The sequence below is a fragment of the Lagopus muta genome, chromosome Z (assembly GCF_023343835.1).
Source record: "Lagopus muta isolate bLagMut1 chromosome Z, bLagMut1 primary, whole genome shotgun sequence".
Lineage (NCBI taxonomy): Eukaryota > Metazoa > Chordata > Aves > Galliformes > Phasianidae > Lagopus > Lagopus muta.
The window spans coordinates 37,499,745-37,526,485 of record NC_064472.1 but is presented as its reverse complement, the minus strand read 5'-3'; the positions used below and the strand labels follow the sequence as shown (position 1 = coordinate 37,526,485).

Sequence of the window (26,741 nt, the reverse complement as noted above, 5' to 3'; positions counted from 1 at the left end):
AACTGTATCAGGAATGGTGTCATGAGCAGGACTAGGGAAATCATTCTGCCCCTGTACTAGGCATTGATGAGGCCCCACCTTGAGTACTGTGTTCATTTCTAGGCACCTCAGTACAGACAGGACATTGAGGTACTGGAGTCGGTCCAAAGAAGGGCAACCAGTCTTGTGAAGGGTGTGGAGAATATGCCCTACGAGGAGTGATTGAAGAAACTGGGGGGCTGTTTAGTCTGGGGAAAAGGAGGCCGAGGGGAAACCTTAGTGCTCTCTTCCAACACTTGAAAGGTGATTGCAGAAAGAGCAGGGCTGGTCTCAGAGGTGACAGGTGACTGGATAAGGTAAATGGCCTCGTGTTGCTCCAGAGGAGGTTCAGGTTGGATACCAGGAAAACTTCTTTACAGAAAGGGTTGATAAGCACTGGAATAGACTCTCCACAGAGGTGGTTGAGTCACCATCTCTGAATGTGTTTAAAAACTTTTTGGATGTGGTGTTCAGGTGGGTTGTTAGAGCTAGGGTAATATGGTTAGGTCATGGTTGGGCTTGATGATCTTTAATGTCTTTTCCAACTGAGCACTTTTATGATTCTGTGTCTCCTGAGGATCACCACTAGTTACAGGCTTCTAAAAAGTCTCTGTTGATAATCACAAAGCACTGAGCTCTGACAAACAGCCGGCCCAGTTCTCAGTTCACCTCACTGTTCATCCACCCATCCTACACTTCCTAAGCTTACCTACAAAGATGTTATGAGAGACATTGTAAAAAGCCTTGGTGAAGTCAAGGTTGGCAGAACTTACTGCTCCTCCTTGTCTATCCGTCTGGTCAAGACCTCATGTAGGCAATTAGATTGGTCAAGCATGATTTCCCCTTGGTGAATCCATGTTGACCAATCCTGATATCCCTCTTTTCATCCATTGCTTTGAGATGACATCCAGAGTAAGCTCTTTCATCACCTTTCCAGGGACAGAGGTGAGGCTGAACAGCCTGTAGTTTCCCAGATCCTCCTTCTTGCCCTATTTGAAGATTAGAGTGACACTGGCTTTCCTCCAGTCCTCAGGAATTTCTCCCATTTTCCAAGATCCTTTAAAGATTCTTTATCTCCTAAAGATTTGAGTAGCCCCCAAATTAATGGAGTGAATTAGAGAGAGAAGTATCCTCCAAAGAAAACATGAGAAAACATAATCTATGTAAAGCAACAAAGACTATACCTGTCCTAGAGTTTGTCACTCTAAATGTCCCTTAGACTTACAGTCTTAGTCTAGATACAGAAAAGATGTATAGCTCTGAAAACAAACAAACAAAAAAACAAAACAAAAACAAACAAACAAAAAAAACCAAAACCCAAAAACCACCAACAAACAAACTTGGAGGAAAATGAATAGTTTTTACATTGTTTTCTGAGGATCTGAGACAATATTATAGATACTGTTTATCTTCTCCAGCATCTTTAATGCTGGTGAGCTTGACTAGCAGTGTAACTTAAATGGTAAGTTTTGCATACTTCTGTGAAATATATGGCACAGGATATAAAGTATTAAAGTGATCTAGAAGTATAGTACCTATGTCTTTATCTATCCATAGGGTTGCTATTGATCAAGGCTTCTCATACTACACATCTCCATTGTTTGCTCTGTCTGCAAAAGTTATCAGCATGATAAAACAGAGTAGATCTTACTCAGCTGTTAGTACAAAGCTGGACAATTGCCCCAAAATGATAGGCACTGTTGAAAATGAAGGCAGTGATTCAATCTTTTTTTCTGGTGCTACATGAAAAATAAAAGAAACAAAAAGGCCAAAAATTAATTGTCATTTGGCCTACTGAAGGCAGCTCTGTTCTGAGACAGCATAGCTATCTCTTCTGGTCTGATATCCCTTTTTTAGTTCATACAGTTTCTGTAAGTGATCCTATGCTTATAAATACATAAAAGGATCTCAATTAATTAAATTGACATGCATTTGTATATGAAAAACTAATCTTCAATGTGTAAACTATATAATTTTGATTCCAAATGTGTGTGATTATTATATTTTTCCTTTCCTTCCTTCCTTCCTTCCTTCCTTCCTTCCTTCCTTCCTTCCTTCCTTCCTTCCTTCCTTCCTTCCTTCCTTCCTTCCTTCCTTCCTTCCTTCCTTCCTTCCTTCCTTCCTTCCTTCCTTCCTTCCTTCCTTCCTTCCTTCCTTCCTTCCTTCCTTCCTTCCTTCCTTCCCTCCTTCCTTCCCTCCTTCCCTCCTTCCCTCCTTCCCTCCTTCCCTCCTTCCCTCCTTCCCTCCTTCCCTCCTTCCCTCCTTCCCCCCTTCCTTATCTCCTTCCTTCCTTCCCCCCTTCCTTCCCCCCTTCCTTCCCACCTTCCTCCCTTCCTCCCTTCCTCCCTATCTCTTCCTTTCTCTTCCTTTCTCTTCCTTTCTCTTCCTTTCTCTTTCCTTCACTTCATTTCTTTTACTTTTTAGTATTATTTTTTTTTGCAATGGAATTTCTTCACAGTTTTCAAATTTAAACATTTTTTTTCCTAAGAGAAAGGCAGCTCAGATGTTTCTTTTTACAGGTGTCTCTAAATGTATCAAGTTTCTTATGAGACATGAGAAAGCTATTACTGTCCTTATCTTATCTGTGAATTGTTACTGATATGCCAGAAATCACATTAATATTAAGAGCAGAAACACAAACAACATCTCTACCTGATTTGTTTTAAGCCTGAAGTTTATAGGTCATGCTTTATTTCAGGAACACATGGTAATTTGCAAAATCTGTTTGGCATCCTGGTTTTATATCACTGCTGTGTTTCTGTTCCAAATACAGCTAACATTAAACCAACCTATATAAACTCTCAGTAATATATACATCATAACTGCCAAGAAGTTTTCTTAATAGCATGCCCTTACCAGACTCTGGCATTCTAACCCTTCTGACTTCACTTAGCAGTGGAAGCTAACTTACTAAGTCTTTATTTTACTTACATCCATTCTGTTGATCTTTTAAGTTTTTGAAAAGAACTTTTTCAAATCAGAGGTTTGAATGTAAAACCTGGAGTAAATATGTAACAAATATTATGACTGGAGATGATTTGGGATAGGCATGTTCAACCTGTGGCCTGTGGGTTAAACACATCCTGGGACAGCTACTAATTAGCTCCACCCCCTGCCCTGCACCATCATGACAGCAGGTTTTCCCCACTGAGTGGCCCAGCTTGGCCCAGGCACATACCCATTACTCAGCAACAACTGAGTGAGCAACAACTGAAGCACTGGTGCAAGACAATCCTTCTCCATTTAATGTGGGCCAGGAAAGCCAAAATAGTGGATATTCATGGTTTAGGAGATGATCTCATGAGGACAGAGATAAATTAGAACACGGAGAAGGTGAAATTACTGAATGTTTTCTTTGTTTCTGCTAAGAGCGGAAGTCAGGAATCCCAGACTCAGGTGATAAGAAAGAGAGCCTGGGAAAAAGAAGACATTCTCTTGATAAAGGAAGATCTGGTCAGATATCATCTAGGCAAACTCAACGCACACAGATCCATGGGCCACAATGGGATGCACATGTGAGTTCTGAGGGAGCTGGCAAAAGTGGCTGTCAGGTTGATCTCTATCATCTTTGAAAAGTCATGTAGAACAGGAGAGCAACAAAGAAAGTACAGGTACAGTCAGAGGAAGATGTTAGGCTGACAGAACTTTTGTGAAATGCCTGGTGACAAGGGTTGTCAAACATTTTATCGTATGAGTTACCAGACCAGAAGTCCAGTAGAAAAAGATAAGCTGTGAACTTTAACAGCTAAACTAATACAAAGTCTTATTTAAGCTGGTGATAGAATTTAGAATTGATATAAAAAAAAATAAATATACTGGAAAAATAAGCAGTTTAGTTGGTAAGAGAATGCAATGGTGTCTAGTTCTTTGTGGACTAAAGGCAACCAGGCTGGCAGCCAGTCACTATTGGGATGCATTTTGAGGCCAGTTCTCTTTAGTGCTCTTTTAAAATGACCTAGATACAGTACTTGAAGGTATTCTGGATAAGTCTGAAGAAAACATTACATGTGGAAGAGCTCCCTCAAGAGCAGAGAGGCCTTGCAGAGAGATCTTCGCAAATTAAAGGTCTGTGCAATCACCAATCAGATGAAGATTAATAAGAGCAAGTACCATATTCTGCACCTGAAACATGTCAACTCCGGATATATGTACAGAGTGGGAGAAAAGAGGCTGGATAGCAGCCCTGTGGAACGGGGATCTGGGAGCTGTGGTGACAGCAAGAGGAACATGAGCCGGCAGTGTGCCTTGGCAGCCCAAAGGGCAACCGTACCTGGGGTGCAGCAGGCCCTGCACTGCCAGCGGGCGAGGGGAGGGGCTGTCTGCTCTGCTCTGTGCTGTGCAGCCTCACCTACAGCACTGGGTGCAGCACCGGGCTTCACGATGTAAGAGGAACATAAAACCATTAGAGAGCATCCATAGGAAGGTTTCAAAAGAGGGCAAGGTGTATGAAGAGTAGCTGAGGTCCTTTGGTTTCTTGATCCCAGAGTAGAGGAGGCTGAGGCCTGATGGCGGCTGCAGCTCCTCGCAGGGAGCGGAGGGGCAGCGCTGAGCTCTGCTCTGTGTGACAGCGGCAGGGAACAGTGGAGAGTCGAGTTGAATATCAGGAAAAGGTTCTTCACCAGCGAGTGGAGGACATGGAACAAGCTCGCCAGGGCAGTGCTAATGGTCCCAAGCTGCCAGAGTTCAAGAAGTGTTTGGACAAATTTTGGGTTGTCCTGTGTGGAGCCAGGGTTGGACTCAATGATCTCTGAGGGTCCTTTCATTCTTGAGATATTCTATGATTCTGTAGCTACCTTAAGAATAAGAATTGTTTGTAATGAGACTACATACCCAATTGACAGTTCTGACATCCTTCTGAACAAGGCACACAGTCTTCAGTATCAGGATCTTCCAATTCACCTGAATTTTGAAAGAAACAAATTTTTTGTTAATACTGGTAATGAAAGGCCACTGTGTGTGAGCACTCAGCAAGGCTCTTGGAAACAGATTTTATACAAATCCAAAAATCAGAAAGATGTGCAGGAATTTATTTTCTCACTTTTTCTTTTGTAAGAAAAAAAAAAAAGTTTTCCTACTCAATTTGAAGAAAAGATTTCAATTTTTCATTTGCACAGATTTAGAAGAGATTCAGAACAGGAGTTAAGGAGCTCAGGATCAGATGTGATTGTGCATTTCAAAGCAGGAATCAAAAACTGTATTTCTGTAACAGTTTGAAATGAGTATTTTTCCCTTCTACTGGAGGATGCTTACCTTCTCTACAGCTATGCTTCTGACATATATTTTGGTTAAGATAGTATCCTCTGGTACATCTTTTGCAGTGTCTACTATTCAGGCACACTTCACAGTGACTAGAGCAGGGCACACAGGTGTGCTCTGAATGGTAGTGACCTGGGGGACAACTTTCTCTGCACTCCCCACGGTACAGAAAACGCTCCATCCCTCGTCTATCTGTGCCACAAAGAAACAGAGAAGATGTCAGCAACACAGGACATTTGACAGTAGAAGCAGTATTAAGCCACCAGTGCTTTGGGTGATGGTGAATTAGTATTGAAGACTCCATGATGTGTTCAATTTTACACGAGATGAACTAAAATTTACAAAACTTTCAGGATCTCAGATATTGCACACTCTTGGAGATCTGTGACATAAAAATGTTATTCTAGTGAATCATCGCTGTTTACATCCTCCAATCTAATCAAATAAGGATCAAGAGATTTCCAATACTTGGTTCCCAAAATTCCTCTGCAGCAAACATAGTAGAAGGATTTGTACTATATTGCACAAGTAGATGTAAAATCACCATTATGAAAGCAAATCTGCCCACTTCACCTTTCAAAAGGATCAGTCTGTTTCCATAGTAGATTAAAATGTAATCCTCATCCTAGTCACAGCTAAGCTCTGGAAATGTTTTGATTTTAATCGGAGTAGCAAGTGTGCATCTGTTTGCTATCAGAGAAACAGAAATTTCTACTGCATGGGAACTCAGCAAAGTCTGTGGAAGCACCTGTAGCTCGATGTGCCATGTACTGCAACATGCAAAGATCTACTCTAGAGTAAAAATTGCATATATAATTGTGCTAAGTGTATTTTATTACTTATGTATAAAGTCGCCTAGGTATTCACTTGTCATTATTTATTTTTGATGCTTCAGAGAAAGGAATTGCAATAGGGAATAGTTATTGTACCACACAAGAACGACACAGACTGTGTCCCTTTTACATTTCAGGTACAAATATCCACAGTAATCTTTCTAGCTTCTTCAGAGTGTGAATTTCTTTGAGATCTTCACTTCTTGACACAGAAATACAGAAATTATATTACTGTTCACCACAGGCTTAGACTTGGGGAAGAATAATAGAAACTGCTCTGTCATGCAGAAGAATTGTTTGAAAACACGGTCTATTCACTTATAGGTGCAGTTCCCCAAGCAAGAGCATCAATCTCATCAGTATGTCTAATTAGTACCAATTATGCTAGTGTTTTCTCATATCCTGGGCACTTATTACCAAACAAATCCTGGGGCATTAAGGACTCACAGTGTACTTCAAGAAGCAGCAAAAAAGGAAAAAAGGAGGTGAATTCCAAGTCATCCCGAAATTACAAATTTCTTTTTCCTAAATGAATTGGAGGTTAAATTCCCAATACTCATCTCCAGGAGTTTCTTGCTATTTGCATATAGCCTCAAGTTCTTTACCCATCAGGCATTAGAGAGGTGACAGGGAATACTCATTTTTATACTGTAGACAATATTGGATCTTCACAAGGAGAAGAGTAGCTTTTTAGAACAACTACATAGTTAATTACATTACTTTCTGCCTCAACTTAAGCTCTGTAGAACTGTCAAAAAGACAAATTACTGTGTGTGTCAGTGGCTTTTTTCTAGGCCCTATTTCTGTAGCTGTAGAGACACAGTAGTAGAATTCGCCATGATGGTTTCCTGGCCTTCTCCAAAACATGTTTTGGAAAGCACCTCATCTCTCTGCATGATTGTGCAACAGGTTTGCCCTATTTCAGTGAAGCACATGCTTTGTAGAGGCTGGGAGAGGTTTCCTCATTTTGTAGAAGCAACTTATGTAGGGCTTCTGTCCCTTTTTCAGTTGTTAATACTTTGAATTCTGTTACCACAGATCCTATTCAAAACATACAGAGGGGACTGAGTAAGGATGTAAGTACAATGCAGAGATGTGTTTTCTTACATTCTTTAAAAAGCAAACAAAGAAACAAACAACCAAAAAAGCTTTTAAGCTCCAGCACTCATCAGTGTTAATACATGATAATGATGCAGACCAGTAGAAAAGTGATGTTTATTTCACTGGCTTTAACGACTGGCTCTGACAGCAGAGGGGAAAGGAAACCTGAATGCCAAGCAAAGGGAAAAAAAAAGGCAAGATATCTTTCTCACCTGTTCCACAAGCAGTGCATTTGTTAGGTTCACTTCCACTGCAGTCCTGGCAGGTATGATGGCACAAATGACATTGCTTTTTGAATTCAAACTTTCCCCTGGGGCATTGCATAACACAACGACCGTTGTCAAAGAATCTTTTGAGGAACAGAGAGGCATAATTAAAATTCAGCTGCAACTTTTTCTTTACGTTTAAAACAAAATTACAAGAAAAACAAGATATTCTTCCTTTATTCTATTATAGGTGTCTTCACGTCACTCCTTCATTTTCCCAGTCGTATTCACGGTACTTGCTGAGGAAAAGGTCAATCAAATTTGGACTTCAGGAGTGAGTTGGAATATTTTCCTAGAAAAATTAGCCTTTGGTCTTAGACCTAAACGTCATTCTACCACAATCTCTGAAGTGGTCACTTACGTCTGTGGAAATTAAGACTAACTAGGTCTTTCTCTGTGAAGGAATGATCTATCATCTGTTGAAGTTTCCTATTAGTTTTGCTTTGAAGGCTTGTTGCGAACTGAACTGTGGCTTCAGTACATTGACTTTGCATATGAAATCAAGTGAGACCTAGCAGTTAGGAGATGTTTTTTTTTACTTGCATGTCTGCAGATATTTAGTGGTTTTGCTACTAAATGTCCTGCTGCATAACAAAATATCTGCTGCAGTATTCTTTTTTGTGATAAAAATTTCTAGTCCATTTTTAACACTATTCAGTTTCTTCTGGTTTTATTTCGAGTGAAATGAAGAAAAACATCAATGCCAACATAACTATTAAAAGACTGTAAAACAAGTAGGCTAGAATTTGAAAGTGCTTTCAGAATTGAAAAAATTAGAGAGAAGAGAACTCTCCCATTCTCAACTGCTTTTGCCCTTGATTAGTTTGCTTTTGAGGGCTTGGGACTCAATTTCCAGAGAAACTGAGAATAGTTCAGGATCTCAGAACAAATACTGAATCCATCTGTCTTTCTGTACACTTGCAGGAACTCTCCATAAGATGTTACATACTTCCTAGGAGCTAGGCAGTGTCACTGAAAATGTCTGTAATACACCTTCATGGATTTGAATTGCTACGGTCAATGTAAGACTTAATCTGGAAGAAGAGGAGAAAAACATCAATACTGTCAAATCATTTTTTAAACTGTTTTGGATTTACCATGACTGGAAATGCCCAGGCTTATGAAATGTGAATTTAGAAGAATATCTCATCCTGCATAAAACATTCCTAAAAAGCATGAGGCTTGTCAGTATCTGAGAGAACTACAGAACTGATTAAATAGACTTGTGAGGCAGAAGGCAGGCTGCTGCACAGAAACAGGGAGAAGTTCTTATGGATGTACAGAATATTCTGCAAAGATATCACTCTGCTCTGGGGTCTGATGGGCAGAAAGTCCTGTGCAGGCTGTAGTACACAGAGGTCTATTGGCGCTGTTGAAGATGGGTATTCAGATCTTGAAGTGGATTGCATTCTACATTGCTTGTTTTCTGTGCAAATGGGGTGACATGACAGAAGCACAGGAGGTAGCTGGGCTATGTCACCTTGATCATGTGTTCTAATGGTGGCACCAGAATCTTGAGTCCTGGGTGCTTGGGGGGGAGCTAAGGATTTTTGCAAACTGTACGCTGGGGCTTGTGCTGCTATATACAGGAAGGAAACCTGCTTTTTACACAAGTGATAGGACATAGTAGGAGATGGTTTTAAATTAAAGAGGGGAGATTTAGATTAGATATCTCAGGGAAGTTTCTCACTTGAGAGAGTGGTAAGGTGCTGGAAAGGGTTGACTAGAGAACTTGTGTGGTGTGAGACTTGAGTTCCTTTCCAACCCAAGTTATTCTATGGTTCTACAGTTTTTACCCCACACCAGGCTGCCTGTGCTCTGGTCAGGACTTTTCTGGAGGCAGCCCAGGTCACTGGTAATCCCAGCACCTGCAGGGTTCATGCCTGGAGTTAAATCCTTTAGTTTAGACATGCTTTGGACCTGTTAATTCCCTCCAAAGCCTTAGTTTGACCCCAGTTTGGCTGTGTTCTTGAAAAGCAAATCCATGCTCCTATGGAGAAAGTGGGGTGCTGGGGTCTGTAGCAGAGGTGGCTTGTCTTTCCAGGATGGGGCTTAGAGATGTCCCAGAGATATTTGAGATCAGGCTGGACCTGAGCACCCTGATCTAGCTGTTGATGTCCCTGTTTGCTGTAGGGAAGTTGAACCAGGTGACCTTTAAGGATCCCTTGCAACTCAGATGATTGTATGATTCTATGACATGTAAGTACTACAGTGTTTTCTCACATAGTCTGGTTTTAAGGATAACATGTTCACAAAATAAAAGAAAAGGTACATTTTTCTTGCTTTTTGCTATATTGTTTCTAGGGACAAACACCAAACGGTGAGAGCTTGTCACTAACCTTTGTAACTGAAACAAATATGCAGGAAGAGGAGGAATTTTATGAAGATACTTTTTTTGTGTGGACAAAAGATGCAATAGAACTATCGCATAATTTTTGAAAAGAGGTAATAGCATTATGAATTTTCAGACAAGAAAATGATCTAACAGTGATTTTTAATATGAAATAATATGATAACTCCAGCTGAAATTTCAGTAATTACTCCCTACCCCCTTTTTTTTTTTCAAAGAGGACAGGATTTTAGTCTGTATTATCTAATGGCCTCTCATTACTATTTTCAATAGGCACTATTGAAGGCTGTAAAGAGCTACAAGATTTACAGTGCTGTTTCAGTTCAACTGGTCTATTTCAAGTAACTAACAAATAATGTTCATTGGAAGGATCTTTTCTTTAGCTTCTGGTTCCATCCCATAATGATTTCCCATCATTGTTCTTTCTTTTAATAGTGTCTGTCCAGCACAACTTCTAACGGCTTATGGTAATGTGCAGAAGGAACGCAGGGAGCCCTTGAAAACCTTAAGTAAAAAGATTGAAATCTGCTGGAACAGCAGTATCCCTCCAAAAGGCCATAGAGACCTTTTTTTCTTTGCTTCAACATCTTTACCTAATGGCATTTCAACTAGTTTGTTCTGCACCTTCTTTGTTTTACAGATATCTCTGAGTAAAACTCACAAATGACACTGTAGGAATTGCAAGGAAACAAAGACAGTCTACTTTAATGCATTTGGAAAAATCCAATCCTGGGTCCAAAATTGTGCCCCAAATCCTATTATAATTCCATGTCTGAATTAATACAAATTAAATTCACACTGCTTCCTCAGTGATGAATTTGTTTGGACTTCACTGTTTTCTTATGGCCTTAGCATAGACAATTGTACTGCATATCGTAGCATTGTTGAGGACAATTTTCCTGTGCCTTACAGGGCCAGATTCTGATTTCCTACTAATTCAATATCAGCTGACTGTAGTGCAAGGGAGCCAGAGTCACTGATGTGAGGTCAGAGCTATTGACAGAAAATGAGTATGAAAACAGGAGGCTCCTGTTCTTCAGGAAAAGCTTTGTTCTAGATCTACTCACTCCTCATGAGAAGTTATAAAAGTAAGCACCAGGGACATATGTTCGAGTGCTACGAGCATCTCCTAGATTTATTGATTGATAGCTTCAATGCCCATGTTTCACTCCTTGTTCCAATCCAGTAGGTATGCAAAACTGCAGATCCCCCAGACTTTTGCTGGTTAGCTTGTCATTCTTATGATTACCACAGCTACAATTTTGAATGGATGGCAATTAAAAGAAGACTGTTTCATGTTAAAATATTTTTTTTTTTGTCAGTGGGAATAATCTGGTTCAACAAGGAACGCCTTGTGTAGCCAGCTGTCTTGTTTACATAATACTTGTCTTCTCAGCTTCTAGGCTTGGTTGTTTACCACGATCATCATGCTTTTTCTGCAGGCCAGTGCTGATGTGAGCTCTTTGTGTTGCACGCTGTTAGGTGACACATACCTTGTTCTAGGGCAGCTGATGCAGTCATCCACCTCAGGTCCAGTGCACTTCTGACAGGATGCTTCACACAACTGACATTCCTGAGAATCATCAAGATATTCGTCTGGTGGAAAAAGAGATTGTTTATTTCAAACCCATATCTTTCATTTTAAAAGAAAGCAAAATAACAAACTACCAATCCATGCTGGTAAACTTCATGACTAAAAGAAATTAGATCCCCTTCGAATTACTGAAATGAGCAAATTTCCCTTCAGTATCAGAAAAACAAATATTATTTGTTTTATTTGTTTTACCCTTATTTATTTGTTGGTTTGGTTTGTTGGTTTTTTGGTTTGGTTTTTTGTTTTTTGGTTTGTTTTTTTTTGGGGGGGGGAGGGTGTGAGGTTGGTTTTACTTTTATTTTTATTTTCCATATCAACCTGACAGAGAGCGATTCTTCAGGTTGACACTATTACTTTAGCACTAATAACAGTGCTACATAGGAGCATTCATTACCTAATTTTCGTTTGTGTAGCTCCAATGTGCTCCTGATTGTGAGTTGAGACATAAACAGTGTATTCTCATGCATGTGAGGTATGTTATATGTGGAGAAAGACTTGAATATACTACATTAGTCAGACATGCTGGTGCTACCCAATCTCTAGCTATAGCACCTTTGTTTCCCTCTCATACCACTGTTCCAATACTCAGCTCCGAAAGACAAGGCTCTTCTTCAAATTGAAAATTTGGTGCCCAAGTGCACACCTGGGCTCGAGGAAAACAAACAAACAAACAAACAAATAAATACAGTATGAATGGTTGCCTAAAAACTGAGATTTAGATAAAAACCACTTCAGGAACATGAATACCATGATATTACTTAGAGAGCTGAGGTGAAAAGTCTGTCTTTTATTTAGTGTATATTCTTTGAAGAATTGTTACTAACTAGTAAGCTATACTTTCCATAAATCTCACAGTAGAGATATTCATTTCTTTCAACCCAAGCCATTCTATGATTCTATGATTTGGTAATTGACACGAATACTAGATCTGCATATAACATAATGTGGGGACTGCAAATGGGTTCATCAAGAAGCTTAAAAAAACCACAAGATTGGGTGTTTTATGTCAGTCTCTTGTAGGAAAATTTATTCTAATTGAGCCTGTATGTTGGGTAGAACTGGTTGTCCCTGCATTCTTAAATAATGGAAAAGTTTGTACAGAGTCCTGTATAATACATAAATCTTGCTATTTCTGTGTCTACTTTAATATTGAGAAATTCTTCACTTGCACTGCACTTGGAAACACAGATTTGCTATAAACTATGAATTGTAGGAGTCAAAATACAAATGTGTAGTGAGTTGGCTTGAGTTGTCAAGTTGCAACGTGTTCCTTGTATTGAAAAACAACAGCACTGTCTGAGCAAATATTGCTGGATAAAACAACATAGGAAAGAAGTAATTTATAACAAACTGTTGGCTATTCTCTCTGTCCCTTGCCTTTTCTACTTCATGTTAATCTGCATTAACAAAATTTATAATAGTTGATATCCCTGATACCAGATTTAAGCTGGGATAGTAATCATCATGCTTATGAAGACAGGAATGGTATAATTATGAAAGAAAATCATGCCAAAAACTGAAACAAAATGCGCCAACGCTGACGTACCCAAACTGTAGATACAGATGTAATTTTGATTTTGTAAAGGTTTATACATCTTCCTGGAGAAATGAATAAGGCAAAAAAATGAGCCAAAAGCCAGTGATAGATAATGTACAACAAGAATATGGTGTTCCATAGAAGCTGGTCTGTGAAGTTTGGAGCTGGGAGCAAATGAACAGGCTTTTGAGATGACATAAACAAGTCTCTGTATTTTTTACATGTAAATGTGAGCATCAGACAAACATAGAACCTATATTATTTCTGCTGCTAATAGAAGCCGCCCACACTGCAAATTTGGTTACTCCTGCCAGAAGAGTAATAATACAACATGTTAGAAAGAGACTGACAGTGAGAGGGGTCTTGTGCTACCACAGCATACAGGCTGCAGCCTGCTGCCTAGTAGATCTTCAGGTCTCTGACAGCTTTCCTTGGCGAAGGTCTCTTGACGCTTAGTGATTTGTATTTAGAATCCCATGATCTCAAGCATCTTTATGAGATTTTAAAATATAATATGATGCTTATTGCAACAGAATGATAATCGACTTCTTCAGATATTTTCTTGCAAGCTTTTTGCTAGACAGTGCACAAACATGAAAAAATGTAGTATCTGCAAAATATTCCTCTTGCGTGTCTGGTGGCTCAGTGCTTGATACTACTGACTTTAGGTAGCTAGGAAATCTCTCTGTGCAATGCTTTTAAGTAATTTCTTATTCCATATTGTTTTCTGATTCATGTTAGAAAGGCATCTTGTTTCTTCAGTCTCGACTGCCTTCAGTTTATTTGCCCTTGCTGCCCTTATGTTTATCTGTGGGACCTGAGACACTAATTCACACACCTTGACTATGCCTTGTTCAGCACTGGCTATATCCCTCCCATATGGTAAAAGCACGCTGAGTTTTAAAAGGCTTCTGCTATTTATTTGTTTCTTCTTTCACTGGAAGTTCTGTAATTCATTTTATCTGCCCTGGAATAGTGCCAGGAAGATAATTTCTCTGCTGAATTAATTTGTTTTTTAATTGAAGCATTTCAAAGCATGTGATTATAAGAATGTGCATCACACGTTGCTTACACATTAGATACTCTGAACAGCAATTCACATCTAGAACAGCATGTCTGCCACTGAATGCTAAAATAATATTTTAATGAATGTGTTTTTATATAATGTATCTGTATAAATATATATTTTAATAAATATATTTTAAATAATATATTTTAAAAAATATATAATTATTCAAGGTGTTAGACAGACAGAAGGGTGTAAGACAGACAAGGTGTAAGACAGAAGGGCAACCTTGGAGAAGAATTTTAAACCACTCCACAGGGCAGTTTAACTGCCAGATTTCATTACAGATCTTGCTAGATAATACCACTTAATGAAGTCTTGTCACTTATTTTTCTTTCTTTCTTCTGTATTATTTCTTTTTTATCCCTCCAATGTATGCATTGGAGAAATACCACTGGCAAAGCATCCCATCTGTGCCTTAATTCAAGCAATAGTATTCAGCTACTTAACATCTTCCTAGATTTAGTTTTCATTTGTTTGTCAGTTCCTTGTCACATTGTTTAAAAATATTTATCACCTTTTTTAAAAGAAGGAAACTGAAAGTATTACAGGAATAAAGTTACGTTAACAGAAACAATGCCTCAAAACTGGAAGACTTCTGTGTAGAATTTCACGTATCTGTAGTTATAGTTGTCAGTTTATTGGAATGATGACAGATTTTAGGCTGTGCCTTAACAGCATACTTACATGAAATTCCTGTCAGGTGGTACAGTGCATTTTAAAATGAGGTAAAAATGATTATCTCCCATTCTGGAGGCACAAACACTGAATTGCAGCAAAGCTCATCAAGTTAGGTTAAGAATGTAGTAGCAAACCAGAGCCTGTCTCTCCTGAGTCCCAGATTAAAGCAAAGTCACTATTTCCAGGCTATTGCTACTTCTTTGCTTCAGTACACAGCTCTTGTCTAGTCATTATTTCCCTCTCACTTTCCAAAATCTACCATATGTTGGCAACACATGGAGAATAATTGGGTGAGGGTGTGAATATCCTTGTTGCATGTTAATCACCGTTCCTAAATAAAAAATTGCTGTATTGTCAGTGACCTTTCTTTATAACGAACTCATAAGCAACCCTGTTTTGTCCTTTTCTTGGTTACTTATATGGAAATCTGTACAAATATTTTGTTACTGGGCTTTTGTATGCAGTCTTAAGGGTTAAAAATGTCCCACTAAGCAAATAAAGACATACTGATTTGCATTAATTTTGACAAATTGGTAGGGAGAAGCTAGAGAATTCAGTCATTAGAAAAGTTTTGCTCTTCCTGTGTTTACCTTGACACTTTTTGTTTTGGCTGGCAGATACGACCAACTTCTTGAGTTTTGTTAAAGAAAAGTTTATGCATTAAACTTAATACCATGAGGGACTAAGACTAAACCGTTCGCATGAAGCCATTAAAATCCATCTGGATGATTCCTCTTAGAGTTATCCCTCACCTTCCAAACCCTTAACACTGGATAGGTTACTGCTACCTGAAAGAAATCCGAACTTCATCTTGAAAGTGTTATGCCACAGATCCTGTGACATTTAATTTCCTCTCCAGATTTTCGTTAGTCCTACAAAGCTTGAGCCTCATTTCCAGTTCTGATACTTTGGACTTCAGCTTTCAGCCTCCTGCTACTTAGTATTCTCCAATCATTTTTCACAATGACCACATTTCCATCTTCTTGTCTGAGTGAGCAGAAGGGACAAGAGAGAGATCTTTTAGGAACAGAACTTTTGGGTTATATGATCTGAGGCACTGAAAGGGGTTTGGAAGCCTTCAATAAGGATGCACATGGAGGTGGGGATGCTGGTTGTTCAGCCATTGCTGCCCCTTGCTGCCAAGGGATGAGGCAGGATCCTGGAAAGGGTTCAGGAATCTCTTCCCTGAACAGTGTGTGGAGCTGAGTGTGATATCATGGTTTTCATATGAAAGGCCTTTTTGTTTTCTGATTAGCTGATATCACAGAGAGCCTCAGGTTAGCTTTAATCATGATAGGCAGGAGTGAAGCAACTGGCATTATCAACTATCCTATCTCGCATAGCTCTCTCTTTTTCCCAGCTGAATAAAAATATTTAAATCAGCCAAAGCTGCCTCTTTAACTGACACAAAGGGATTTATTCCTTCTTTTTGTATGCATTAGTTTGTGCCTGTGCATGTGTGTATTTCTTACCTCATTTCTATGTATTATACAATGGTTGTTAGAAGCCCATTGAGGAGCCAAAGCTGTCAGGTATATTAAGAAGGCCTAAGTACGCACCAGAAGGATATTTTCTGTATTTTAAAAACCAGCTCTAAATGCCTGTTGGTGCTAGTAATAATGTGGATGCCTGGACATGAAAGCTGATGAGGGTTTCTCCCTTGACTTGTGTAAGCATAAACATGGGAGCCTGGCACGGTTTTCTGCTACTCACCTGCAACGTGGAATTTGACAACCCCTTGAAAAAATGGGAAGGGAATGAGTTACAAAATCATAGAAGACAGAATCACAGAATAGCTTTGTTTAGAAGGGACCTTAAAGATTATCCTGTCCCAACCCCCTGCCATGTGCAGGGCTGCCACCCACCAGCTCAGGCTGCCCATGGCCCCATCCAGCCAGGCTTTGAACACCTCCAGGGATGGGGCAGACACAGATTTTCTGGCAGCCTGTGCCAGTGCCTCACTGCCCTGAGTGAAAATTTCCCTCCTAACCCCTAACTTAAATTTCCCCTCTTTTAGTTTAAAGCCATTCCTTCCTTGTCTTATCACTATCAGAATGTGTAAACAATCGGTCCCTCCCCTGCTTGTAAGCTCCCTTCAAGTACTAGAAGAGGGGAATTTTTTTACTAAGGGAGCAGTGATGTTCTGGAATAGGTTGCCCAGAAAGGCTGTGAATGCCCCATCTCTGGAGGTGTTTAAGGCCGGGTTGGATGGTGCTCTATGCAATCTGACATAGTACTTGATCTAGCAGCTGGCAACCATACCTCTGGCAGGAGGGTTGAAATGTAATGATTCTTTTGGTCCTTTCCAGCCCAAGCCAATCTATGATTCTACAGTTCAGTGTCTGGAAGGCTGCAGTGAGGTCTCCCTAGAGCATTCTGGGAATGGAGCAATCCCAGTCTGCATTGCCAATGCTTTGCTCTGTACCTTCTCATTTCTTCAAGGAGGGGAAATGCTAGGTCTTGCTATCTAAACTAGAAAATGAAATTGGTAAAATCCTGTTTATCCTCTCCATTTCCGGACATTCCTAACTGCAGATTTCTCTGCCTGGTCTTGTCAAGTTTTCTGTGTTTTTTTTTTGTTTGTCTGTTTGGTTTTTTTTTTTTTTTTTTTTTTTTTTTGGTGAAGCTCAGTAGCTGGGAAATTCTGGAAGGGCAGTGGAATGGTGACACTTGAATGTCACTGGAATTTATTGCATATTGCTGATTGCGCTGTGTCCAGTAAACCAGATAATGTTCCATGAAATATGCAAAAGAAAGGTAGAAGCTGATTGCCTTCCTTGAATAACAATGGTGTAAGCATATCATGCTCCAGAGGCAGCAATTGCAGCATGTCTATCTCTTACGTTAGACAGTGTGCAATATGCAATTCATATAAGCAAAGCCCTTTCTGTCCATAGGATTTCTGCAGAGATACATAAGGCTGTGGTAAGACGAGCAGCATCTCTCAGAACAGTATTTCATTGGTGGCATCTGTCTTACACTTAGTGATGCCTGCTATAATTTGTATGGAAGATCCTAAATTTAATCAGTGCAGATCTCCTAAAATAACCTGGCAGATTTTAGTAGGCAAACTGCTGCCCTAAAAAGATATAACAACATAGGGTCAGATTACTGATCAAATGTAGTATGTTTGACATGTAGAGATGAATATATTAAAACTTAAAAGATATCAGTCAAAAAGATAAAGTTTATTTTCTTCAAAATAAAGAGCAGATGAAATTAAGTCATTTTAATGAAAGATATAAAGGACTGAGTTTTATTCTTGTCTCTACGACTTCAACCAGTTCAGTAACCTTACATCGGTGATCTCTCCCTGCTTACAGTCTCTCCAAACACTTCAGGAATAGCCAAGGCAACTACTTTGGATGATTTCTCAAGCAAACATGATTCAGAACATTCCCTGAGTATACTGAAATGGGCAAACAATGCATCCCCTCTGATTTGGGTACTGCTGGAGAAAGGCTTTGCAGCACTATTTGGCCATAGGAGCTCTCCGAGTCCCTGGGAACTGAATGTGTTCAGAAGGCTGAGCTGGAGGCAAGCCAGCAAGACTAGTACCTTTGTGCCTTTGGTATAGCCTTGCTCCTGGAGTAAGAAAAGGGCCTTTATTTTCTTAACGAATATTTTGAACTTGTAGCAATGCACACAATTGGCACAATCGTTGGTGCTGAGAGCAGTGTAATGCGCGGGTACTTGGAGACCCACAGGTTAGTGTGCACGCAACCACCAGGAGCAGGGCAGAGGGCATGGACAATTCTAGATGGAGGAAGTGTGAGTTACTATCTCAACTGTAACTCACACTCGTCAAGCTTCAGTGAGCATTCCGTGCTTTTACAGAGTTTGCAGGATGGTGCTGTTAATTCTTTCTTGGTTAAGAAAATATTCCCATCCTGTCAATGCTCAGGTTTCTCCACCCTGGGCTGATTGACAGAATGGGTACTTTATCAGCTTATTTCATAACACCACAAAGCAAAGATAATAGAATCACAGAATGGCCTGGGTTGAAAAGGAACCTTAAAGATCATCTATTTTCAACCCCCCTGCCATGGGCAGGGTTGCCAACCACTAGATCAGGCTGCCCAGAGCCACATCCAGCCTGGCCTTGAATGCCTCCAGGGATGGGGCATAAAGATGTCTACAGTGCTTTGTGATCAGATGGCATTTGTGCTTTGGAAAGTCATATTGCTGTCTCAGAGGACCTTCAACAAATCCATCCCTAGACACTGAGAAACAGAGATAAATAAAGCACTATATAAAGGGCATTCTTCTAAGCTGTGCCTTGCCCATCTTTGGCAACAAATACACAAGTGACTCAGAAAATAAGATGTAACAAAAAGCAGCCTTTGGTGTGGCACTGACAGGCTGCATTTGTTGCTTCCTGGAAATATCATGACTGATTGTAATGCATGATCAGATAATCAGTTTAATCAAAGCTGGAATCTCCCATAACGATTTAAGACAATAAAAAATTATGCCAAGCGAATAACTTTTTCCCTCTCTTAAACAACTTGTTCATCAAAATTCTTTCTCAACCTTCTGTTTTTAAATATTGAAACCACAGATTCTGAAAAATTTCATGCAAGTTCTTGCTGGGGTGTTTCTTTCTGATGCAAATTTGACTAGGACATTTATTTGTATGTTGGAAAACTTTTTTAATGCTCGCTTAAAATATTTTGCACAAACATTTAATAACAGAACTTTTCTTGATTTGTTCTTTACCAATGACATGACAATGGCATATGCAATATAAATATAAGGCATGGCAATGGATCAAAGACAATTTACTGTTCTGTGAATTGCACTACAGATTGAAAACACTGAGTCATACAAGCTGTCACTTAAATGTCTTTACAGGAATCTTGAATTTATAACAGGTCTTGTTACAGTCATCCAATCCATTAAAAAGAAGTCTTTAAAAGTAGCACATAGTTACCTAAAGTGGACACTGATACAGGTAATATTCAGGTTGTTTGTGGTGTGGCTGCTAAAAGGATTAACTTGTTCATCACTGGCTGCAAGATCTATTTAGTCATTACAGCTATAGCATCTCTTCATACAGATTTACTCAAAGGATCATAGTGTAATAACTCTTAAAATGTCTCAAGGTGGAACAAACAGCAGCCTTGATACTGTACTACATATTCAATATGAGATGTTGCTCAGAATTTCTCAGGACATTGGAAACTTCCAGTCCAAATAGGAACAGTGATAATTTTTCAGGTCTCATAGGGAAGATTTTAGTACAATACTATGTTTGCTGCATGGATGTAGCTGCAAAGCTTCCCAGAAAAAGACAGGATGTACCAGTGTGTGCAGGTAGGCAGAGAGTAAGCCAAGAGCCACAAGAGCTACTGGGCAGGAGTGTGTGGCTTCCACTGGTTTCCACTGACAGAATTTGGTGTGTCTCTAGTTTGCTGATCTCAGCCATACGCCACCTAGGGTTGAGGTGGATAGCAGCAGGTAGGTAGAAAAGCAGTAAGGCCTGATTACAGAAATGCATCCTCCACTTACAAAACTGTGCATTCACACAACAGGCTTCTGCAGATGGTATAATTGTCTAGGCACACTAACCTTCTTTCTGGTTACAAATAATGTTAGTTGAAGTAGGAAATTTTCTATGGTCCGCACTGTCACATTCTGAAGACTTACAGCAGGCATGTAGTCTAGCTGGCTGTTCAGTTTGCATTTAATTCAATGACTGCTTAAAGATTCTCCTGAACAGATATGAAGATAGATAGCTTACCATGGAAGTGATATGCCTTAACTAAGAAAGTGTCTGTAAAATTTTCTTTTTTTTTTTTTTTTTTTACTTACAAGCAAGGCAGTAACTGATGAACAGATTTGGACTGACATCAACCAGAGTCCTTCCATACAGGAAGAAAAGAATCATTTTCTGCAAGTTCAGTAGCTTCTGGTCTTTCTAAAGTGCTCCGTATCTGTTTTGCATGCTGACAACAAGGTATAAAATACTGAATACTTCAAACAGCTTTGATACTTTATCAGAAAGGGAGGATCACAACCATTCTGCACTGGGAAACAAACTAGCATCCTTCAATTGCAATCCCACTGCTGATAGAAGGACTAAATACAGTGCTGTCTGCTAATTCTGCTTATATCTGGCCACCACTGTCAAGGCATCAGCAAGCAACAATCTTCAGAGAATCTGACAGCAGACAGCAGGAAGTCTTGGTTTTCAATCAAAAACTCCACTGTAGGCTTGCTTCTCCATGAGACTTTACAGCCCAACATTTACAGATGCACCCTCTAGGGCAAACTAGAGCCAGAGCTGTAATGAAATTATTATCCTTCACCCAAGGAAACCATAGATGAAACCATAGAAATCAGTATAATTGACAGAATTTCTCAAGCCAGTTAAAAAATGATGGTGGGGTGGGACCTGAAAGAAGCAGTTCTTTGTAGAGTATAGGTGTAAGGATTAGGCTAACCTTTTTCCATGGTGTGGCTTAATGAAACTATTGCTGAGCATGTGCTGTCCTCTATACACTTACTTGAAGAACTGACAGGAAAACTGGGGACTGATGACCTAACTCCTCATTTTGAAACACAGTTGGTGACAATGAAACATTTGAGGCTGAAAGCCGATGACTGAAAAGCGTTCTTTTTCTTCCAGGAACTTCTTTACACAGCTTCAGTGAACAAGCTTTAAGCTTCATCTGAATATACAAGCTGTGTGAATGAGTTGCCACTTTGGCCTCCGTTCAGGCTGGGGACTAAGTGGGAAATGAATGAAAGCATCAACTAATGCCAGTGGAAGCTCTGATCCTGCAATCACCACAGCTGAGTGTATATGTGGTCTTCTCCATTTAATGGGAATGAGAAACAGCCTGCTGTTTTTAAGTGGCTGTCCAGGATTGTGACCTGAGGTGTACTGAATATGAGCACCAGCACGTGAACAGTACTGCACTGTGCAAATGGCCAGGAACGACTGAAAAACCACCAACCCCCTCTTCAACTGTCTAAGTAAAAATGTATTTATGCATGCAACTTTTTCATTAAGCTTGCAAGAGAAAAGCTGTCCTGGGTGGAAGAAAGCCAGCACCATTGCTCACCAGGGTGCAGACATAGCTGTACTGCTAGTACACAAAAGGTGTCCTCCATAGAAACCATTTCTGATTACATCAATTTCATTGTCAATTCCATCACTTAAATCCACACACACATACACACACACACACACAAAGTTAAACATCTCTACCCTTCCAGTTTGTTTCAATGACTTGCATATAGAATCTATATCATAAAGCTACCTGTGCCCTTCAACAGAGATATTTTACATATAGATTATCAACATGTTTTTCCAGACCAAAGGAACAAGAAGTTAGGTTAATTTAATAGAAAAAATAAAATATGGAATAACATTGATTTTGGCCAATATCAATTACAACAAAACTACCCTATTTTACAAATAACAACTGAACATTTTACACATGTACAGTATTTTTTCACTAAAAATGAATTTGGATTAACAACGTGTCAGGTTTTTTTTTTTTTTTTTTTTTTTTTTAAAGAAAACAAAGATATTAAGTTTTTCTCTATAATAGTGTTAGAGGCATTTGTAAGTACCCAAACAAACTCTTTACAATCTATTACATAATTAAATCTCAATTATGAATATATATTTATATAATATATATATAATATTAACTTAAACTTTGAAAGCATTATGTTCTAGTTAAAATTGTTATATTGAGAAATGAGGCAGAAACAGACTAGTAGTTAAACTAGCACAAATTAAATTCTCGTAACTTTTCATGTTTAGCAAGAAATCTGTAATGGGCACCAGAGGAGCTTCACAGGCCTCGTCTACAGAACCAGACATGGGTTGTAATATCTATCTGCTCTCTAGCAAAGTGGGCATAGGTCTATATTATTAATTCATTTGCAAAATTTCAACGATAATTTTTGTATTTAAAAAGGAGGTTCTCTTTGTTTTCTAACATTTACATGCTTAAACACCTGCAATACATTTTCTACTTGTGTGTCCTAGAGCAATAACAGAGTGACTTTGCACGTTTTAAGTATTTGTCCCACAAAACTTCTTTGTAGTTCAGTTTACTGTTTTCTGCTAAAATGAATGGTTTCCAAACAGCATGCTAGGTGAAACTGATGAATATATATCAAACAACTGTGTACCTGGGTATAGAGACAAGACAGAGACCTGCCTCTCTCACCACTCCAGGGTGGTTTTGCAGTGAGGTAACTTCATAGGCCTCAACAGCATTGTTCCTGCTGAAACTTGTATTAGGAGCAGTTAGAAGCAGATTCAGGCCCATCAAGACAAGATTGTTATATCAAGAAAACAGTTGATTTATTGCCCTATATGGTAATACTCCTGGAGATGTATTTGGCACAGTGTTACAAGCTCAATTATAAATCCAGTCCTGTAAACACATTCTGTCACATACAGTCACACTGGCATTTCTGTATGGGCACTATAAAATATCCCCACATACTTGCATGATAATATCCCCTTTTTGGTGAACGTTACAAGACAACAATAATTTATGAATACTCCTTACATGTTAGCAACTTTTCAATTTCCACGTATACATTACTCTTGCTTATGCAAACCAAGAGTAGTATCTTCTAAACTTGTTCACAACAGGAACAATGTTTTTGTGGTTTTTTTTTTTAATTTTTTTCAGTTTATTTGAAATAGCTTTTACAATTTAAAAAAATAAAATAAAAATCCTAGCGTATCTGTTAATAAGCTAGCTGTCTAAAAATGAGATCTATATGACAAAAAAAAAAAACACTTTGGGCAAAACATATATACACACTGCATGTGATACAAAAAAACAGCACACAGCAGAGGAAGTAGGAAAGAATTGTGTGCAGAAATGATCATTTTTCTTTTTTAAATACTGGTACAAAAAGGACAGAACTTGGTCCTGCAGATGACAATGTTTCTGATTCCCTTAGGGACTCATTTCCTGAAGTTCCCCATCAATTCACAAAAAAGACTAATGCAAACTTTTTTGTATTGTTTAGTTTTAATCCATGTAAACGTGTGTGTATTCTTGAAACACTCTTTGAATATCCTGAGGGGGAAACAAACAGGAAAAAAAGGGAAAGATAAAGACCTTCAAAAAACAGAAATAATCCTAAAGTTGACAGGAAATCAAATCATGAATTAAACGTTAATTTTGGCATCAAATGCTTTGGTCACACAATACTGACTCTGTGATTCTGGATGCTCAGCTCTAAACACCCAGTTATGAAAGGTAGGCGTGTTGTAGGTTTTCCATCTAAGTTCCAACAAACAGTTCACCATCTCCCCAGACAAACAGGGGGGAGAGAGAGAGAGGTGGCTTTTTTTTTTTTTTCCTTTTCAATAATACGTGTTAATCTATAAGTCTACAGGAGCAGGAGGACTCTGGGAGGTGTGAGTTCACCCCTTGTGCGTACATGTTCTGCAACACAGTTGCTGGAGCACTTTCCGCTGGCAGAGATTGTTCTTTTTCACCAGCATACAGAATCCTCCCTCGGCCCAGGACTCTTCCGTGGCTTCCGGAGGGCAGCAGCAAGAGAAGAAGGGGGAGTTGAAGGTTTGGAGAGCATGGTGTTTACCATGGAGGGAGGTTTAATTGGTCAGATAGGTAGATTTGGTTGAAGAGACCATTCAGGAGCAGGTAGCAAGTAGGAAATTTGGTCCATCAGAAGGAATTTCAGTCAACAGCATTTTATTTTTCAGGAAGAGATTTTGTGTGGTCCGACAGGGAATGATTGGTATCCATTTGTGAAAAAGAAAAAAAGATTAGAAAGAGAATAATTAGAAAACAGTGATACTTACAGCAAAGGAATTTGTTCTTGATTTTCATGAATCAAAAGAATAAAATAGACAAACCATGAAAAAGGAATAAACATTCTCAACAGATATTCAAATCCTACATAGTAACACATACCCAGTGTTTGACTGTCAGGTGGTGGAATGAGAGCCTCCACACTAGGTAACTTAACAGAGGAAAGACTTCTGTCCCTTCCTTGGCTAACCTACACTGTTGAGGGAACATGCCATGCAGTAGGATCCCATTGCATGCCACTGCAATTGCCTCATGGCCCATGTGATGCTCTGCAACTGCACTCTCAAGAACAGGGCAGATGAGACGGAGGAAAAGTGTCCTCAGTTCTGGGCAACTGCATGTATACCTAGATGAAGCTGCGTGTGGACAACTAATCAGCCCTACCATAATGAAGACCAAACTGATGTATACATATAGGCATGTAAGATTGTATTTTATAGTGGGAATCTTTCATACTGCTTAATGCAGGGCTTTATTTCAGTATGATCTTCCTCTTGGACAGCAATTCTTGAGCTGTTATCTACAAGTAATTAACATAGTAACATTTTCATAGAAGAGTAACATTATCTCAAAGTCTCTGTAATTGAGATTCGTGAAAGGAATGAATATTAGTGAATAATTAAGCCAATCATATGCAATATGAATGATATCTTTGTTTACTCAGAGTACCTGGAGGAAGTTTAAGTCTCCATAACAAATTGAGTGCCCTCTATTCTTTTCTTTCCTCATTACCTTCTCACGTAATTCAAGTAATACTGCAATTACTGAACATCCTTTTTACTTACCAGCATTTCCACGGTTTAAAGTGGTGAAACACATACACGCAATTCTACTGACAATACACTAGGGTCCTCTTATAAAAATCTTTTCAAAGCAATGATTTTTGAAAAACAGGTAAGGAAGCAAAAGTAGGCTGCTGCAGGTAGGGGGGAAACTATTTTAGGAAAATTCAGTTGTATATGTGACTAATTCCATTAATACACTACTTGTGTCGTTTTCTCCTTTTCATAAATCTGAAAAACGTACGAAATAATGTAGCCCTAAAATAGAGAATATAACAAAAGAAAAGAAACCAAACCAAACTAATACATGTAAGAAAAACTGCCAGAAGGGGTAAAAAAGATCTTTTCAGGAAACTGCACTCACCATCTTTGCAGACTGTTCCCACTACGCAGACACCAGAGTCTAGGTTATATCCACTTGGGCAGATGGTACAGTTTCTGTCTCCTTGACCACTGCAATCCAAACAGCTGGCATCACATCTGAAAGACAGTGGTTGGGTTTGGCCTTATGGCCTCACCAAATGCGAGAGCACCCAGGAGAAACCTTCTGAATTGTAAATTGTAAATTGTTTGCTGTTTCCAGAGGTATCAGCTCCTCTAGCAATTACAATAATTTAAAATGTAACCTCCCCTACAACTCAGTCCTGCTTTTTTTCCTCCAATCACTCTTTGTGAATATATTTTTTTAGTAAATAACTGCATATATATAGTTCTTTGGAACTACATAGAAGTAATAAACAGAAGTATTAAACAGACAGTGCATCCATGTGCCATTAAGGGATGGGCTCAAAGCCGTGTGATGGAAAAGATTGACCTGTGCCTGGTGATTTCATCACCTTTCTGACCTCATTAGATTTCGACTGTATATTCATCTATTTTATTTTATTTCATTTCATTTATTCATTTATTTATTTTTGAGTGGAAAACTGGAAAACTGTAACACACTGCAAGATGGGGCTGTTCAGCCTGGAGAAGGCTCTGGGATGACCTGATATTGGCCTTTCAATATCTTAAGGAGAATTGTAACAATGAAGAAGACAGACTTTTGAGTAGTGCCTGCTGTGAAAGGATGAGGGAAAATAGTTTCAAGCTAAAAGAGGGGAGATTTAGATTGGATATAAGGAAGAAGTTTCTTTATTATAAGAGTGGTGAGGCACCTGTGCAGACTGCCCAGAGAAGTAGTGGATACTCCAGCCTTGAAGACATTCCAGGTCAGGCTGGATGGGGCTCTGAGCAATCTGACTGAGCTGTAGGTGCCCCTGTTCACTGTCGGGGAGTTGGATTAGATTACCGTTAGAGGTTCCTTCCAACTCAAATGACTCTTTGATTCTGTGATTCCCTTCCTGCCCTGAATTCAGCGTGAGTCGATAATGAATTATTCCCAAGGGCAAGTGGTATTTATTTAACAAAGGAAGGAATAAAAAATTACTTCC

The 26,741-nt window shown here is 39.2% G+C and overlaps 1 protein-coding gene across 4 annotated transcripts in view; it reads right to left on the bottom strand.

Annotated features, from left to right (window-relative positions):
• PCSK5 (proprotein convertase subtilisin/kexin type 5) overlaps positions 1 to 26,741 on the bottom strand; it is a 264,954-nt gene that overhangs the window by 43,689 nt on the left and 194,524 nt on the right. For 3 of the 4 annotated variants that reach the window (XM_048930511.1, XM_048930513.1, XM_048930512.1), the window contains exons 20-24: positions 25,673 to 25,788; positions 11,318 to 11,420; positions 7,421 to 7,557; positions 5,269 to 5,466; positions 4,849 to 4,917 (exon numbers count right to left, since the gene is read on the bottom strand). In XM_048930511.1, coding sequence (XP_048786468.1) covers positions 4,849 to 4,917; positions 5,269 to 5,466; positions 7,421 to 7,557; positions 11,318 to 11,420; positions 25,673 to 25,788 — 623 coding nt within the window. Of the gene's footprint in view, positions 1 to 4,848; positions 4,918 to 5,268; positions 5,467 to 7,420; positions 7,558 to 11,317; positions 11,421 to 20,481; positions 24,231 to 25,672; positions 25,789 to 26,741 lie in introns of those variants that run through there. The other variant, XM_048930515.1, reaches the window with a different exon arrangement.